This window comes from Dysidea avara, chromosome 7 (genome assembly GCF_963678975.1).
Source record: "Dysidea avara chromosome 7, odDysAvar1.4, whole genome shotgun sequence".
Taxonomy (NCBI): Eukaryota; Metazoa; Porifera; class Demospongiae; order Dictyoceratida; family Dysideidae; genus Dysidea; species Dysidea avara.
The window spans coordinates 5,176,257-5,196,660 of NC_089278.1; the positions used below are offsets into that span (position 1 = coordinate 5,176,257).

General features: G+C 35.8%; 2 protein-coding genes across 2 annotated transcripts; both read left to right on the forward strand.

Moving 5' to 3' along the window:
• Positions 1–4,758: 4,758 nt before the first annotated feature.
• On the forward strand, positions 4,759–7,606 carry LOC136259803 (high choriolytic enzyme 1-like). The gene is made up of 5 exons (XM_066053349.1): positions 4,759–4,902; positions 5,316–5,504; positions 5,935–6,052; positions 6,116–6,630; positions 6,730–7,606. Exons 1-5 carry the CDS (start codon positions 4,800–4,802, stop codon positions 7,263–7,265), a joined length of 1,461 nt encoding a protein of 486 aa, XP_065909421.1. The 5' UTR covers positions 4,759–4,799; the 3' UTR covers positions 7,266–7,606.
• A 2,138-nt stretch (positions 7,607–9,744) lies between these two features.
• On the forward strand, positions 9,745–15,095 carry LOC136259813 (carboxypeptidase O-like). Its single transcript, XM_066053363.1, has 11 exons — positions 9,745–9,894; positions 9,986–10,208; positions 12,921–13,101; positions 13,891–13,964; positions 14,021–14,086; positions 14,133–14,234; positions 14,291–14,382; positions 14,430–14,497; positions 14,551–14,698; positions 14,744–14,852; positions 14,900–15,095. The coding sequence occupies exons 1-11, from the start codon at positions 9,779–9,781 to the stop codon at positions 14,981–14,983; spliced, it is 1,263 nt and encodes a 420-aa protein (XP_065909435.1). The 5' UTR covers positions 9,745–9,778; the 3' UTR covers positions 14,984–15,095.
• The last annotated feature ends 5,309 nt before the right edge of the window (positions 15,096–20,404 follow it).

Genomic DNA, 20,404 nt, shown 5'->3' on the forward strand with positions numbered 1-20,404 from the left:
TATATAGGAAGAGTGAAAATCATTTGCTACAGTAATTTAGTGATTTTACTACACAACTTAGTGATTTTCACTAATAATTTTGTCACTACTTTTAGTACAGTTTAAAAGTTAGCGATGGTCACTGTCAAGCAACAACCGTCACTGAAAAATAATATCACTACCTAGTAGTGAAACTAGTGAACATCACCAGGAAACATTGTGATGTCACCATGTATTTTTTTACAGTGCAGTGTACACCAATGTAAGATGCCATGCAGGCATTCTCATATTTTGTGGTGTAAATTGAAGAGGATATACGTAAATAAAAACCAGAGGACAAATTCTTTCTGCTCAGGTTAAGGAGCATGCAATGTAAATAACATGTAAATAAAGTGTGCAATGATACAAAACTTTGTATTAAACTGATGACAAGTGAGTGCATGGCAAGTATTTATATTATATAAGATACATATAATGGTATGCCATTTAAGGCTTCTATATATTATAGTACCATAAATTTTCCTGTCAACTGCAACTATACATGCAGAAACAATAGTAATGACAGTATGGGATACATTTGTCATGTGGTCTGTATATGTATGCTCACTACAACTACTTGACTTACTTGCACCATAAGGATTTCACTGATGGGATACATTTTGATTTTCTTCTTTTGTCATGCAATCTTCAGTTTTATGCATAAAAATTTAATGAGATAATCTGGTAGATATATTCTGTGAATACTATCCCACTAGGGACCTGTTAGAAGGCAAATATATATAGCTAAAATGTGAAGAATGTAAAATCCCTGACCGAGTGGTGGCTTGATCCTCAGCAACTAGGCATGCACCAAAGGAGCCACAAAAACTGGGATCTGAGACCTTCTTTGTATTCAATCTGTACTTAAACATTGACTTATCTTCTCACCTGTTCAGAAAATATATGACACACTGTATACATTACTTTTATCAACAAAAAGTGACCCTATTATACAGTGACCTATATAACTAATATTTGTAATTCTTCTTGCCAACAGTAATATGTAAAAACATTTTAATTTGACCTCAGTAGTTCAGTGAGTGTAATTGTGCTGCATGTGATTATTTTCCAGAGGCTCTTGAACACTAGCCGGCTCAGTCCATTTTCTACATGTGCATGACAACTGTTTGCAATCTGGTCCAGTGCATGTGATTTTGGAGATTACAATATTTATACCATTGAATGTGGAAACATTGCATACATGCATCTCTAAATAAAGTAAGACACACCATGCATTGAGTTATGTTTAAAGGCACTGTATGCCTGTGTACCAGTCACAAAATTATGCATGAATCTAGATATTCAACAATACAGTGAACCAGTGACCATTCTTATATACTTCACACTTCACACTCTACAATAGAACATTCAAAAACAATTTTTTAAAAACTGAAGGAGTGGTAGTGTAAAAGTTTGAAACTTAAATTGTACCAGTCGGTGCATGTTTTAACCACTTGGCTGAACTGTCAGACTCACATACACATGCACACACAATGTATAGGTCTCTTGATTGCTAGAAAAATGATTACAGGACAATTCTTTCTATTCAAGTTAAGGAGCATGCAATGTAAATAATTATAAATAAAGTGTGCAATGATATCAAACTTTGCATGTATTTAACCTCATGACAAGCAAGTGTCTTAAATGTCATATTTTTTTTCCTGTTAAGTGCAACTACAGAAACAGTAGTAACAATATTAATGGTGTGCGCTCACTACAGATGTATATATAACTCATCGGTGACCTCTTGCATCAGCAATTATGAAGGATTTTATTATTCGAATACATTTGATCTTTGGAAAATGCAGTTGGTTAGAGTGTGGTTGAAAATTGGTGGAGGTCTCAGTTCCAGTTGCTAAGGAGTAGATCTATATGATCTCATGAGGGGGGAGTGCTATCAGAGGCATTCATGCATGGATAGCTAAGAAAAGTGGAACCACTTGATACAACTATACATAGCTAGTACAATGTGCAAAGTACACTCAGCATCCAGAGTATACTCTCTGGGGCATACCCCAATGGGAAATCACTTTGTTTAAGTGGCTCATGCACAATTCTTATTTCATGCACTTAATCATAATGAAGAGATATCACTATTCTATAGCAGTTGTAATATTATCTGTCATGTAAAGGACACAGCCAGTGTCTAAAAACTATAGTTTTTTACATCTTAAAGAATAGGAAGGGGAGAGCGATAGGTATCAGTTACATATAATCAATACTAAACAAATTTGTCATTCAGTTGTATTTTGAAGTATCATAGTTCAAGCAGTTATGGTGAAGAGAGGGCTTGTGTGGTCAGCATTAGTGGAAGGGACTGGCAGGACCAGCGTGTGAGAATATATACACCAGCTCAGCATACATTACATGATCCAGCCAGGGGCATTCTCTCCCAGGAAATTTTTGAAGAATAGCAATCATGAGATTGAAACTGGATGCTATTTTAACTACCACATATTTTGAACCTGTATTGAAAGATTATGAAAATGGTTGAGATTTGGAAGAAATTCTAAAAAAGAACTAACTATATATAGTGGGTACAAGATAGGGTTTATGCAGTTGGAAACAAATTTAATCAAAGAAACAGAACCATTTACACTGTATATGTGTTAATGTATAAAGTGTAGCTGTGGTGTATGACTAGAGTAGTTTGTAATTGAGTTTAAAAATGGTGGATCAAAAATAATTTGAAAGACTGTCTTATATATATCAAATGTTGGCTACATTATAAGCAAGCCTATATCCTTAAAATAGTTGACCTTTTAAACAGCAGTGTGGCCTAGCTGATAAGACAGGATTCCTTGTAATAGATTTTCTATGCTCTTGCATGCCAGCATGCACTCTGTTTAAATGTTTAAATTTAGTAAGTGAGTGCAAGTGTGTCAAGATGTAAGTGTCTGAATGATTAAGGCAAAGCTTACAACTTTAGCACTCCAAGGGCTACTTAATAACATTAATGTTTTCCCTATCTGTAATCCTAGCTATAATGCCTTGTTCTCTGGAGGAAGCTGGTTACATATAGCATGTTAGGGGAGTTGATACACCATGTAGTCCATGACCTATTTTTAAATGTGTCAACATCACTAATAAGCAAATTTGCTTCTGGTCAGTTCACTTTGCCATTGATCTTCTGACTAAGTCTCTGCAAGAGAAACCAATATGTTAATATATATGTGTTATTAAGTATCCACATTAACATGTTCATTTGGAATCCTTATATCATTACCATACATCATAACCTATATTTTAATTGGTGATAGTGTGAACTAACTACTTAACATGTAACGTACATGATACTGACTTGATACTGTGTAAAATCAAGCACCACCAACACATCTTATTATCATGTTAGCTATCCATAAATAGACTCATAAAAAGTAAACAAACTATAGTGTAAAAATAATAATTAAAACGTGGGAATAGAGATTGCAGAAAAAAGTAAAGAAACAAGAGTCATATAAGCCAGCATGTTAAACACACACAGATCTCTGTTTGGACTTAATTGGAGACTAAGGAATCCATAAATCAGGGCAGCAGGTAAGTACTGAGAATGTTTCTGTATAAATGTTTACTTGAGCCAAGTAACTCTTGTTATGAGTTAACTGGTAGTGACACTATAGGACATGGGAGTTGGAGTGGTATACTAATAATTTGTGCAAAATGGTACGTATAATATGTTTGCACTAAATTTGTTGATATAGTCATTGATTTGTGTCTGTCAGTGTGATTGATTTGATTGATTGTTTATTACCTCTAAATAGTCAGATAAAGCTGCTCTTCTCTGCCAGAGGGGCACACATACATACAACAACATAAAGTACAACAAACATACATAGAGATACTACAAAGACAATAAACATAACAAACAGTTAGCAGTTATAACTACAACACATAATTATATATTACAAATTAAACTAAAAATTAAATATTAGTAAATCAGTCATTTTCAATCAGTCATAATGTTGTAAATCAGTCAATTATTGTTCTAGTAGTAGTACATGAAATTATCGCATGGCCACCTCATTGCAATAATCATGAGTAGAAAATTCCAGTACCACCCAACCCCAATTCCAGTACCACCCAACCCCAATTCCAGTACCACCCAACCCCAATTCCAGTACCACCCAACCCTAGAATGTGTACATGGCATTGGACATGCAAGGAAATGTGATTACTATTTTTACATGCAATATTCAGTTATAATAGTGAGTTGAATAGTCATTTGCATGTTTGCATGTTAGGACTACACACATGCTAGTATTGCTGGTGTGCTGTACAACACCCCATAAATATGTCATGACCAGATTATTACTGCTGCATTTGGCAGAGTAAACACATCTGATCACTAGAAGAATTTTAACATTCCTTTAATTAATAAGGACACTATATGAGCAGATTTCCTGCAGGAAATTGTCATGATAGAAAACATTGCCACCCTGCATGTGCTGTAAGTTTTCTCATCATGTAGGAATAGATTCTGACTGAATTTTCTTATCACTTAAAGGAATATCCTTGTGCTCCACGTACTCATTGTTTGGCTTTTTTTATAGCTATAAACTTCTTGGACATGATCATAATCCTGATGATACTCATGATGATGAGATTTTCTGGACATGATGATGAGATTTTCCTGGACATGATGATGATAGTCTTTTGTCTACATGAATGGCTTCTCCATAGTTACACGTTCAGTATAAATCTGAACGTCGATGCAAGTGTAGCAAGTCAGCCAAAAGTTAAGCCACTGAATATCAGTAGCTATAAGATATTGTGAGCAGATTATGAAGTGGACACTGCTAGCAAGTTTTTTGTGCAGTTTATCGCTACTAGTAGTGGGAAGAGCTATTCCAGCTAAGCGACGAGCAGGCCATCACAGTAGTCAAGGTATAAAAGAATTTCGAGTCGTATATGCAGCCTCTGTCATGATAAGTTAAGTCCCTCCCTGCAGTTTATAGTTACCTAGTAGCTATAGCTATAGAGCAAACAGCTAGAGTATTGTGACTTTCAAGTATCGCTATAGCCTATAGCGATACTCGAAAGTCACAATACTCTAGCTGTTTGCTCTATAGCTATAGCTACTAGGTAACTATAAACTGCAACCCCATGCATGATAACTGTGACCTCTGGCCGCCTCAGGCCTATATGGCTCAGATGGCTGAATACAGTCATCTGAATTTAATATTAGAGGCTAATTAACCTACTATAATCACTGAGTGAAGTGTAATGGTTGTACTGTGTAGCATTATAGCCCTCAAACATACATGAGTTAATTAGCCTTATATTAAATTCTTTTGTAGTGAATAATGGTGGTAGAAGTGAATTAGCAGACATCATCTTAAATGAGGAGCAGAAGGAACTTCTTAAAGAAGCTGAAAATTACAATGGAAAAAGAGCAGTCATAGCTGATTTGAGTGACATAAGTGATTTGTATAGTAAACCTTGGACCAATGGCATAATTCCATATGTGATGAATCCTAAAATTGCTGGTGAGTGTTGTTACCACATCCACACATCTATACACAGTGTGTCACATTTTAGAATATACTCTTAGCACTAAACTAATAAAATATATATAGTATTGGTTATTAGCTACAGCTATTACTGAATGAGTTTACAATTTACCCATCGCATCTACAGCACAAAACAACTATATATATATATATGTTATTCTTAACACAAGAAATGTACAATAACAATATTGTATTTGGTTAGTGGTTAGTCCTACACTATCATGTCAGATAACAAAATGCCAAGCAGAGAGATCATTATAGAGAAGCCACTTATGCATGAAATAACATTATCAAAATGAACATGAAATCATGCATGTAGCTAGTTATATTGTTGATATACAGCTACATTGTTGCTGTATACTGCTCTATTCATGACATGCATATGCAGATACTCTTTTGTTCCCAGGCACTCAATATGAGACATCCTATATCAACGCAATGAGGATATGGCAGAACTACACTTGCATAAAGTTTGTAAATCGCACCAATGAAGATTCCTATGTTATCCTTACCAACCATACATCGTAAGTATTCTTATAATGTGTTATCTAGTTTTAGATTTTAGTTTTTGTTTTCTTTTGATACAGTGGATGCCATTCAGGTGTTGGAATGTTGACTAAAACACCTTATGAAGTTTATCTGTCTGAACACTGTAATACTCCAGGCAATGCCATGCATGAGTTGGGGCATGTAATTGGGTTCCTTCACGAACATCAAAGATATGACAGGGATGAATACATCGAAATGAACTATGACAATCTTATTGATAGTGAAGCAGCCAATAATAGTTATAAACCGATTGATGCTCCTTTCCTGCAAGATTTTGGAGTTGGATATGACTATGCCAGTGTGATGCATTATGGCAAGGATGCTTTTGCAAAACAAAGGAATCGCGATGTTTTTGAAGTGAAAAAAGACCTTCCCAAATGTCTAAGAGATGCAGGACTAGATGTCGGACAAAGAATAACCATTAGCAGTAAGGACATAGAACAGGCCAACAAGTTATACAAATGTCCAGAAATGCCAATACCTTCTCTTTGTGAGCTGTTGTTGCCATCACAAGAAGAAGATACTGCTATCAGGAAGAAGAACATTAAAACAGGTAAGTCACAAGCACAGTACGATGTGTATTCATTCTGTTAATATGTGTGATCTCTGCACGTGCAACAGAAAGAAATTAATTGACTTTTCCCATCTTTAGAAAACGAGATTTCCCTGGGGCTTGTTGATGATGGTACCTGGGTGACTTGCCGACCTGGCAGGTGCTTCAAGAGATCCTGTGATGCTGGCTTTAGTGAAAAGAAGAAGAGAAACACCTTCAGTAGTCTTATGAGGCCATGTACTGACCACCAGTTGACAATCCGTACTACAATCACCAGGGCTAAGAGTGACAAAGTCAAAGTTGGTGACACCATCACACTAGAAGGAAAGCCAGGCCAATTTCTTGACTGCACCAGTGAGGGAGGATTCTGTAGTATGACACAATGTGTCCGACTAAATGAGGAAGGAAGCAACGGGGCTGAGGAGTGCTCTAATCATGTATTCCGCATCACATCTGAAGGAAAGAAGACTGGTGATATTGTCCAGACACATGATATGGTTCAGCTGGAGTATGAACACAATGGACAGTTTTTGGACTGCACTGGGATGAAGTGCTTGGTTCATCCTTGTAATGAGGAGACTAAAACTGAGGGTCAAACTAAGTGCAAACCACCCTCTTTCATTATTCAAAAGTGATAGTGATCATGATAACAGCTGCTTTTCCTCCTTTGTTTATAATTTATTTTCACTTATTTTTATTCTTTAATTTCACAACTATCAAGCGATAAAGTATGATCTTAATATTTTTACATCCTTTATTTTAAACTATATTTAATTTTAAAACAATGTCTTTAATTATATACCTTTTCCATCATGCAATGTATGCAATACGTTTCTAAATTTTTATAATTTTTATATTTTTATCTCACAATGTACATGCATGACACTATGGTATTTCAACATTGTCAGGAATAAACAATAACTTACACTTAGCTACTGTTATACATAAACAATTAATGGATATTTTCTTGATTGATAACAGCTACTTTTGCTATTAAACCTACAGTATCTCAGTACGCTGTGCATGTGCAGAATTATAGTTGTATCCCAGCAATATTGAGGAAAGAAGGAAATCATATAGCTTCCTTAGTGCGAGAAACACATTAGCATGAAAAGCATACCACTTTAGAGAGGTCTGGAGGCATGCCACCAGGGTAATGTTTTAAAATTAGACTATCTGAAAGTTGCAATTTAATTACATTAATAGATTATGTTGTATTATAGGGTGACTGCATGCTCTACTTTTAGACCAGCTTCTGTAAACTCAGAAACAAAGGACAAGTAGTCAATGATTAGTTTAGGCCAAATGCAAAAGGCACCCATCAGTTGTGGTTCCTTTGGTGTGCATCAGAAGATTTCTGGTCTGTGATCTTTTTCTATATAAGCAGGCCTGGGGATTAACATGAGATCAGGAGAAACCACACTCACAACAATTGGGCCTGGGCCTCCCTAGTGGGATAGTATTAAATTTGCAATACTGCAACTATAGTATATCTACCAGTTTTCTGAGTTTAATTAAACAGTAAGGTGGTTACATTCAGTGGCAGATTGCAAAGCAAGGGTCTGGAATTACATAAATAATTGAAAAATCTCTGTTGAGCTCCTTTTAAAAATGGATTTGCATGGTAAACACATTGGATATAACAATATAATTGACTGCATAGATATAAATCAGTCATTGCTCTAGTATTAGCATTCAATTCTGGTTGCTGAATGGTTTTTAATACATAGTTGTTGCATTAGAATACCATTGCAATAGAATGACGTTATATTAGAGTTGGATGCACTGGAGTTGCCTCTGACACTAACAAACAGCAAATAAACAACAACAACTATGAAAAACCCTGAGAAAGTAAACCCGGTACTGCACATCCAATTCAAGTATTATTTATCAACTAATTGAATTTCTCTTATCAAGTAAGTGAATGCATGGAACAGTTAACCACAACATCTTATTGAAGCATGCTCCTTAAATGCCATCTGCATGGATATATACAACATGTACTGTTATATTGTACAATGATTTAGTGTAGAGGTATTTTTTTTCCTTTTTGCCAAATGAATGTAAATATAATATTACAGTTTGATAACAACTGTCAGTTTATTGAAATTTTAGCTTTAAGTGATTGGTATGATGGCAGGATGTCTACATGGTACAATTGTGAGATATAGCTATAGTAGTGCACAGATCAAGGAGAAGACATGTAATTTTAGCTCACACACTGGTCTTAAAGAATAGTGTTAATTATGGATGTTCTATTAGAGTAGTTGACTGTTCTATTAAAGTACTTAAATTTTATTCCTTCGATCTTTTCGTTACACAGTAAAAAATGAGTAGAGAATACTATGGCTATGATTATAGTGACCGTCATTTGCAGTGATGATTGTGACGTTCACTGTTTGTCAAAGTATTCACTACTCATTTTTACTGTGTACCCATGTATGCGTATGGGATGCAATTGCACTTCTACTGCAGCTTCTAGTAGCTACCTAGCTTGCACATAGTTACCTGTCTGTCAACTGATCTCTACTCTAACAATAAACAATAATTTAATAATAATAATAATATACGCACCATAGGGTCATAAGGTCATAACTGAATTTTTGGGTATAGTCTAAATGTTGAACTTTAACTGTTTAAGTTGTAGTTGTAGTACTGTATCATTGAGAGATATATGTTCAATGAGTTGTTCGTTATCTAAACTTATAGTCTTCTATACAGATATTGAACAATACTTAGTTCATACAAATACATTAATTCATCATGAAGTAGTGTAGTATCACATTTCACACTCTATACTCTTGCATGCTGTTATGGAGGGTTTTCATTGTGTCCTTGATTTAGAGGGTTTTGTAAGAGAGATTCTACTGCATGCATTGGCACAGCAGGAAGGACAGCAGATGTGACTATTCTCCATGCACTCTGGAAACAATAACCACATCATTTTTACCCAACACTGAAGACAAGGTGTAAAATCATGTAATAACCTGCAATGCACAAACTGTGATATATAGATACTATGTGGAACTGATTTTGCAGACATGTGTAGCTTGTTGTGAAGCAAATAACAATGAAACTGATAGCTATGCTGAATTGCATGTGGGTGTACCTGTCAAGTCACGTGACAATTGGTCATATATCCAGAGTAATGCAGAAGGCTACTTCACTCCTACTCCTTGGATCGCTATTTGGCGCACTGATTTACAGCGTTTCTGCCAGTTACAACCGAAAACAGACTTATGACAATCAAGTCGTCATAAGATGGTAAGCGCCAGTTCGGTGAAACTGCACATGCATGCTGCTCCTATCATGACTCCAACCAAGCGTAATGTATGTTTTTCTTTACTATCTATAGCTCCAGTATATCTCGTGTGCAGTATCAAACAATCTCCACACAGCCGGGTGTAGATATTTGGGCCATCAAGAAAGACCAGATTGATGTGAGAGTTTCACGAGAGAACATGATGTGGCTAAGACAGTTGGGGGTGCACTGTACAATGCTACATGACAGTGTGGAGCAACTGGTCCAGAAGTTTGAACAGAAGTTAACTGTCAAACAGGAGTGGTTTGAGGAATATGTAAGTTGCACATGAAGGGAGTGGCATTTGTGACGTCATCATACAAGTGAAAGATAACTATCATTATCAAACAGTATGGTATATCCCCTAAAAATGAATGGCACCTGCATAATGCTGCCAATAAAAACCATATCATGTCACCTTTATGGATAGTGCATCTAACAATACAGAGTAGATCAGTGTTAAAAGCAAGAAAACGCAGACGACCAAATATAAAACACCATTTCAGGTTTGCCTGCCTGTCTACCTGCCTGCCTTGAAAGATCAGAAGCCAAACAAAGCACCACAATAGTAAACTCAACAGGTGGCATGTGGTTCCAACAATTACCTGTGCTTTTCATGGTTGTCTTTCTTCATATAAGGAAACCATACGAGTCATTTATTTCCCATGTAGACGAGTACATTCAAATGCCAGAAAGCTATTTGAAGCACTTCAACTACTGTAAGAGGAAGTAGTTACATGTACTAAATGACAATCAGAACACATCAGCATGCTCTTAATGATCAGAGCTGGGAAAATGTGCCCCTTAATGGTCAATGATCTAGCTGCAGTTATATGCTGTAGAATATTAAACTACTTCCCTGCATGGTTCAGCAGTGAGATTGAGATACCCTAATAAAGCAGTCACAGCCACATGTGTTCATCATCACAATAAGTATGCCATAGCAAAAATAAGTAAATAAATTAGTGCAATAAAAATGCAGTAGATTCCTGTGATAACAGTAATGAAACAAGATATACAAATGATGGTAGCTATACGTGGGAAGTTTCCTACATTGGTTAGAACGTACTTTTTTTAAATTAATTTCTTTAATTACACTAATTAATGAGACTGTAGCTACATTGTACATTAAGGATAATCCATTCTGGGATGCCATGTATACCTTGAACACTTGTTCTTGTAAGCTGCTGGATGAAAATCATTTGAGTATTAGTGTGAGCATATCTTTGCATATAATCTAAGTAGACTTTCAAGTTTGAGCCAAAAATCTATTTGGTTGTTGTACTAAGAGGCCTGTATTTTATAGTCTTTGGTTTGGACGCCGGCCAGTGAATCCTGCATCAAATACTTTGACAACTTACTATCAACCACACCTGTTAAGGCTATTCATTGGCTATCAGCAGAACCATAGTTTATTCTATCTCATTTGCAGAAGGCTGTGAATGGAAATATGCAGTCATGTCATCACCTCTATTCTTGGGTTACAGCCTTCGTATACTGAAAATTAATACTTTACGCAAAGCCTACTAAACCAACAGATTTTAACCTTATGGCTGATTTGCTTAAGTTTCAGCTGCTGAAATTAAACTTGTGCTTATTTGTGTTTTGAACCTTAAGATTTATACATCATTGTCTCGCTTTAAGAAACATTTAATACATGCATATAGCTAATCTGCAAAATGACTACAACTTCATAACCCAAGAAGAAGACATTCAAATTAACGTTAATATGCTAAGAAGTACTTGGAGTTAATAAAATGTTATGCCATCAAAAGCTGTAGCCAAGGGTGGATCAGACAACACAGGAACAACATGTCCGAAAATTAAAGTTGTTACATACCTGCATATTTCTGATCACAACTATTCATAAACATAATGGAAAAAGAATATACTCTGTTTTTAGCTCAAGTCGATAGTTGATGATATGCAAAATTATTTGGTATAGGAAATGCTGGACATTGTCTAAGTAATGTTTGTCTGAGAAGCAGAATTTTGCTAACCCAATCATATGAAAATTGGTGTGGACACACTTCCAACAAAGCCCAACCAAAAATCTTTTCATGGTTGCTAAAGTGGATTAAAGTTGCAACTAATACAGTTTACAAGAACCAGCTGATTAGCTCACGTTTGAGAATATATAGAGGTGGTAGCATGTCTGCTGTAAATAGAAAGAAGCTCAGCTGATAACCAAATAACCAATGAACAATTATCCCTAACAAATGATGTTGTAGTAAGCCCATCAAAGTATTTGATGTGGGATCACTGGCTGGTGTCAGCTACTAGATGTCCAAGGATATATTGTACAGGATTTCAAGCAACAACTATAATATGGCCATGGTCTAGTATGGCAACCAAATAAGATATTTATTAATTTATTTGGAAAATACACAAGATATAATATATGTCCGTACCATGAGCAGTTTGTGAGAATGAATGTCCAAGTATACATGGTGTCCCATTTGTGCATGAGAAAACCAGCAAACGGCTACAAATGTTGAGTGCTAGTTTGTTCCTTGAAGCTAACTTACTTACAGTGCTATATAACAGTAACACTTATTAATTTTGCTAGAGTGCCATTTTGCACAACACTAATAATATCACACTAATGATTTACTCAGTAGCAGTGATGTAATTTCCATTAAGGCAGTACTACATGTACAAAAATTGAAATACTCTAATAGAACAGTCAACTATTCTACTAAACCAGTCACACTACTCATGTTTATATTCTTTACCTTTTCTAAAATATTTCTGACTACATTCAGTATACACCAGTGATGATCTGTTGCCTTAAATCTTTACCAGTGTGGCAGTATATGGCTGTTAGTAGCAACTAATATATAGCTAGAATGTGCATACTATTTTCTTGTGCTTTACACCTGATGGTACACATCCAGAAATATGCAAATTTTGGTATGCTTTGGGAATGAGCAATGATGTGGCCAAGGTCATTTATTGTAATATAATTTACCAGCTCTAATATACACAGCACAAGTATGATGACATAATAAAGTGGTATGAGGAGTTGGCCGATCAGTACAGCAACATTGTCACTTACTATCCTACTATTGGCAAGTCATATGAAGGACGGGACATGCCAGCTGTGCATATTACAGGAAGCACTGCTCCAAACACATTTAAAATGTATTTTCAATGCCAAATCCATGCAAGTAAGTTGTACTGTGTATAGCGAATCACTATAGAATGATTTGTGGTTGTAATGTGATTGGTAAAAAGCATCTACTCATGTTGTTCAGACTATATGTATTACAACTATATACTTCAGCAAGTTAATATCAGATAGAGAGATGACCTGTAAAGGTTTTTGTGATGATCCCTATTATATACCAGTTTTATAAAACTCTTACACTTGTATACTGATATGTAGTTGTATAGGAATGTGTGTGTGTGTGCGTGCATGTGTGTGTGTGTGTGTGTGTGTGTGTGTGTGTGTGTGTGCATGTGTGTTATGCGCTTATCAATGTAATACCCAACTACCACTGATATGGGCTAAGGGTGGGGAAAAGTCGGGGATGGTGGGGGGATTGATCGCTAAATTTCCCTCAACATAGTAGGGATTTGTCTTCACTAAAGAAATCCACTCAGACAGCAAAGGTGTGTGCTTTCAGTTTAGGAAGGAGTGTCTCGGGTGCTAGATACTACGTTCATACTAGAATCCACTTGAACCAACTCATCGTTAGACCAACGCCACTCGACCATATAAATCCCCTCCTAGCCCCCAGTATTCCTGGGGTTTGCAGGTCGAGACTTGGTCGGGGTTTGCATCTCCAGTACTTCCCCAATAGGTGGAGAATTGTAATTTTCAGTAATGCAAATCCCCACCTTCCCCAACTTCAGCCTGTATCAGTGATAGTCGGGGATTACATTGATAGGTGCATTATGTGTGACTACTGGATGTGCACTTTTACCTGTATTGTGTTTTTATTGTGTTTTGCTAGGGGAATGGATCAGTGGAGCAGTCTGTGGGTACATTGTCAACTACTTATTAGAAAATTATGGTAATAATGAGGATGTAAGTGTTACATTTCAACTTTTAATTTGTTGCCACCACTATTTATTTGTATGCAGGTTACCAAACTTTTGGATTCATTAGAATTCATTTTTATACCATTTGTGAATCCAGATGGTTACGCCGTAAGTAATAATCAGTTTCAAACATGTGATAGTGAGACTTGTGTAGTATACATGGTCTAATGATCGTTTGTGGCGTAAAAACAGACGCCCAGGAACTCCTTGTGATGGTGTGGATCTTAACAGGAACTATGATGATCACTGGAGTGAGGTTTGACAGGATAAAGATTTCTTTTCAAAGGAGATATTCTCTTTTTGTAAAACTAGAATGGAAGTTCTAATAATCCATGCAGTGAGACTTATCATGGTACTGGGCCAGAATCAGAGCCAGAAACTCAGAACACAGCAAATTATTTTAAGTAATTGCAGTCAGCAACTGTTAATTTAGATACACCTTCCTTTGTAGGAATCAAAATGCTATTATCGGTGCCATTGACTGGCACTCTTATGGACAACTGATACTCCGTCCTTATGGTAAGAGCTTAGTTGTACTAACAGCAGTAAATCTGTCTTCCTGTACCATGCAGGATGGACTAGTGAAGATTCACCTGATGAACCTAGGTTAAAAGCCATTGGTGATGAGATGAGGGATCTTATTATTGATGTTCACGATGAGTATTATACTTCACAAAAAGGAATTGGCCTCTACCCTACTACTGGAACTGCTTCAGACTGGTACACAATATTTTATTTGGTGTTTGTATAATAGTTCCGTTAAAGGTTCTATTCAGATAACGCAAATCTCAATAATGGTGACTACCGAGCTGCTGGTATCACCATTGAGCTCCGTGATAATGGTCAATCTGGCTTTCTGCTACCTCCTGATCAGGTAACTAGTATACTTCACAGTACCAATATAATGTTCATTATTCGCAGATAATTCCTAATGGTGAAGAGATAATACCAGCAGTGATGTACTATGCAAATAACTTGCTGGAAAATCCTTTAAAGATGGTGTAGAATGTTGTGGAAGTTGGAACTTCATGACCAATAGTTTTGCATTTGTTATAAAAAATCAATAACTGTTCTTGAAAATCTATTCTAAAATAACTTCTTGTAATTATTAACTTGATCCTTGGGTTGAAACACTTCCTCTTGCAACTAAAACAGTAATTATAGTGAAGTTTAAGCATCTATAGAGTTAACAGGGCACAGTGACTATGGGCTTGTCAATGGTGATGAAGCATGCATGCATATATAGCAGCAACCTGTACCACAGAACAATGGCCACAAAGTTGAAGTTATGTGTGTGTGTGTGTCTAAAATAATTTCGAGATCCAATTCTGTGATATACCTATGTTTCAAAATTTCTTTTATGTTACATCATTTTAAAACTCAATTACAAGTCATACAGCATACAGCACAGCTACACTTTATTCTCTACATTAACACAACACAATACAATGTATGGTTCTGTTTTTTGCTTCCAACTGCATGAACCCTATCTTTCACCCACTATATACTATATAGTTAGTTCTCTTTTAGAATTTTTTCAGATCTCAACCTTTTTCATAATCCAGGTTTAAAATATGTAGTGCATCCAGATTTAATCTCGTGATTGTTATTTTTTTCAATGGGGGAGCATGTCCCAAGGCCCCCCCCCCTGGCTGGAGCATGTAATGCATGCTGAGTGTACATACTGGTCCTGCTGGGCTCCTCCACTACATTTACTACACAAACCTTCTCTTAACTATTAGTAGAGCGGCTAAGCAAGAATTAAATTTGATGAAATCATTCACTTTGTGATGAAAAGCACCAAATTTTCTATTGAACTTGAGTAAGGAATACTAAATCATTTGCCATGTCAAAAATACTCAAAATCATTGCCTTAAGACATAGTCAAAACCATACAAGTGCATTCAAAATCTTCATTTTTGCTTAGATAGCATGAATGCATTTCAATTTTACAAGTGTAATCAGAAAATCTTTCAAAATGTTGTGATTTAAACACCTCTAATGGAGCCAGTATTTTTGAAATATATATTGCACATTTATACACCAAAACACAGCAAGCTAATGACCTCACTTTTGGATATGACTTTGCTTGTCTATGCAGATGCAAAATTTCAGCATATTTACTATTGATCATTTTCATGGCTTCCCAATACATTTTCTATGGTCAGATTTTTTGAGCGTGATATGATTGGTAATTTTAATGGCACCATATCTAATATGAATCAAACAAATATTGTCCCAAGTTTGATGAAAACTGCTATAATAGTGATATTATCTCTTCTAAGTGAATGAAATAACTACTGCGAGCCACTTAAACAAAGCGATATTTTGTAGTCAAACTTATTATCTAAATTTGCAAATTTTTCCTATTGATGTATGCCCCAGACACCCTAGACAGAGCATACTCTGCATGCTGAGTGTATTTTGCACACTGTACGTAGCCATATCAACCGGTTTCCACTTTTCTTAGCTGTCCATTATAAATGCCCTTGCTAGCACTATCAGGAAGAAGAATATTAAACAGGTAACTGAGACACAAGTGAGAATATGTAGTGATTCTGTTGATGCAATCTTTACAGAAAACAAGGGGGTTAGTTGATGATGGTACAATGAAACTCTTCCTAATTGCTGATGCAAGAGGTCACCGATGAGTCATATATCACATACTGTTGTTACTATTGTTTCTGTAGTTGCAGAAAATTATGACACTATATATATAGAAGCCTTATATGGTATGCCGATATGTATCTCATAATAGTGATATTGAAATTGCCACTTACTTGTCATGAGTTTAAATACAAAGTTTGGTATCATTGCACTCTTTATTTATAATTATTTACACTGCGTGCTCTTTAACCTGAATAGAAAGAATAGAAAGAATTTGCTCTGTAAGTTTTCTAAGAATTAAGAAACTATATAACTGAAACGTACATTGTGTGTACATGTGTATGTGACAGCTCATGTAGCCAAGTGGTTAAAGCATGCACTAACTGGTCTGATATCACCTAACTTTTACACTATACCACTTGAATGTTCTATTGTAGAGTGTGAAGTATATAAGAATGCATGGTCACTGGTTCACTGTGTTGTTGAATATCTAGATTCATAATTATGTGATTGGTACATAGGAATACAGTGCCTTTAAACATAATCATATAAAACTCGATGCATGGTGTGTCTTACTTTATTTAGAGATACACATATGCAATGTTTTCACATTCAGTTGTATAAACATATCCATGCATTGGACCAGATTGCAAACAGTCATTATGCACATCTAGAAAATGGACTGAGTGCTCAAGAGCCACTGACAAATAATCATTCAGATACTTAGCTTTATCCAACACCGTTACACTCACTTAACTACTGATATCAAATTTTAAGTGTTTTCACATATTACTGTCGTGGTTGGCAAGAAAAATTACAAATCTGTTTAATAAGCTATAGGTCACTGTATAATAGGGTCACTTTTTGTTGATAAAAGCCTTTGAGTTTAATGTATACAGCATGTGTCATATATTTTCTGGTGAGAAGTCAATGTTTAAGTACAGGTTGAATGCAGAGAAGGTCTCAAATCCCAGCTGTTCTGGTTCCTTTGGTGCATGCCTAGTTGCTGGGGATCAAGCCACCACTCGGTCTGGGATTTTGCATTCTTCACATTTTAGCTACATGTTTCTGACTCCCTGTATTCACAGGCTTTAAGCCTTCTCACAGGTCCCTAGTGGGATAGTATCCACAGAATATATTTACCAGATTATCTCATTAAATTGTATATGTAAGACTGAAGATAAGAAGAAAATCTAAATGTATCCCATCAATAAAATCCTTATTGATGAAAGAGGTTGCAAGTGAGTCATGTGGTCTGTGAGCATACATACAGACCACATGAAAAAATGTATCCCATACTGTCATTACTATTGTTTCTGTATAGTTGCAGTTGACAGGAAAAATTATGGCACTATATATAGAAGCCTTAAATGGCATACCATTATATGTATCTTATATAATATAAATACTTGCCATGCACTCACTTGTCATCAGTTTAATACAAAGTTTTGTATCATTGCACACTTTATTTACATGTTATTTACATTGCATGCTCCTTAACCTGAACAGAAAGAATTTGTCCTCTAGTTTTTATCCTCTTCAATTTATACTGCAAAATATGAGAATATCATCTTACATTGGTGTACACACTGTAATAAGTAGCTACCTTTTGAAATCACAATGTTTTCTGGCAACGTTCACTAACTTTAGTTTCACTACCAGGTAGTGAAACTATTTTTCAGTGATGGTCACTAACATCACTAACTTGCAAACTGTACTAAAAGTAGTGACAAAAATGTTAGTGAAAAAATCGCTAAGTTGTGTAGTGAAATCACTAACTGATAGTGAAATTACTAAATTACTGTAGTAAATGATTTTCACTGTTCCTATATATGTGTTGTGAACATCCACAAGTCAGTGAAAAGTGTGAAGTATCGTCAGTAACTTCACTAACTTATAAGCATCAAAGATAACTGATGGAATCTGAATAACCAGAGCACCATTGCATGACAAGATCATAAACACTAAAGATAGATCAGCAAGAACTGTCACTGAATGGGACAAAATAATTAACAACTGAGAAATCAAACTGGTTATTGTGCCTCGTGTGTATTTTGAGTGGAATAATGATGTCTCCCTCCTACACATGTAACTATAGGAGAGTTTGTATATCTATAATGAATATTGACCCAACATAGTGGGATTTCATTAACAGAACACTCCGGATGTATTAATTAGGATATATGCCAACAAGTGCTTATATAGAATGAGGTTTATCTCCTGGAATTGCAGGATGATTTAAATATGTATAGTACATGTACTTAACAAGACTTTACTGCACCAAACACAGTTGTATAATGTGTGTGCATATTTAGAAAGTAGATATTAAAATGAAACCATTTGCATGTAATTGTTAAGCAACATTTCCTTAGGATGTAGTTGAACATGTGTAAGACATTAGGATGCAGCCAGACAGGTATAGGGAGATCATATACTGAGGATCTTAAGATCTTCTGAACTTTATATACCAAAGATCTCCTGCAGCAGTTAGCTCTGTCTGAATCTGGCATGCATCCCCTCAATTGTTTGTGGTATATGCATGAAATTTATGTTTATGCACAGTCTCAGTTGGTTGTGGTAATATACATACAAGCATTTTATAATATTTGACAGCATCTCATTTATGCCTATAGATTGCGTGTTGCTAGGGATCAAGTCACCACTTGGAATTTTTTTGCACCCAGCAGAGTTTAGTTTCAAGATTCTTACTTCTCACTGGTTAAATGTATTGTATTTTCTTCCTTGCATCTCAGTACGCTGAGCTCTATAAAAGAAACATTTTGTAAGTCAGGAAGAGCTTACAGCCTTACACTGCAATGTTGCTATACAACATCCTTTCATGTCATAATATTGATGTGTGTAGTGTCATGATAAGCAAGAAGATATTTTTGAACCCTTTGTGGTATGATATAGAATCATGTTTGTATGCAGTAATAAACACAAGCAAGCTTTCTTATTTAATATGCAATTCATGCATGAATGCTATAGCCATATATGAGACATGCGAGCATGGCAGAAATACAAAGTTTGCAAAGCGTGCCAAGGAATATCCCTATACATTATTCTCACCAAATGTACTTCGTAAGTGTATAATGTATTTTAGTTCTAGGTGTTATTTTTATTTACAGTAAAGGTTGAAGAGATATCTGTCTGAATATTGTAGTACTCCAGGCATTTCCTGAAGCCATGAATGTGTTGGCATGATTCTGTCACAAATAGACAGGGATGAATACATTAAAATGAATAATGATAATCTTGATGGTAGTGAAACAGTCAATAATAGCTTTGAAAAGATTGATGCTCAATGATATTGGAGTTATGCCAGCATGGATACATTATGGCAAAAAAGCTTTTGCCAAAGAAGGTCTTGATACACTTGAAGTCAAGAAAGTTCTTCCTGAATGTCTTACAAGTGTAGAACAAAGAATATCTATGCAACAAGGACATAGAGCAGGCCAACATGTTGTACAACTGCCAAACAAGGCCAATACCTTCTCTTTGTGACCAGAGGAAGAAGATACCATCAGGAAGAATATTAAACAGGTAACTGAGACACAAGTACAGCAGAATATGTAGCGATTCTGTTGATACAATCTTTACAGAAAACAAGGGGGCTAGTTGATGATGGTGGTTTGCCAGCATGACAGGTATCATGTGATGCTGGAAAAGAAGAAGAGAAACACTTTCAGTAGCCTCATATATTGACTACCAGTTAACAATCCGTACCTGGGCTAAGAGTGACACTGACAAGGTCAAGTTGGTGACACCATCACACTAGAAGCTAAGTCCGGCCAATTTCTCAGTGAGGGAGCATGGCAC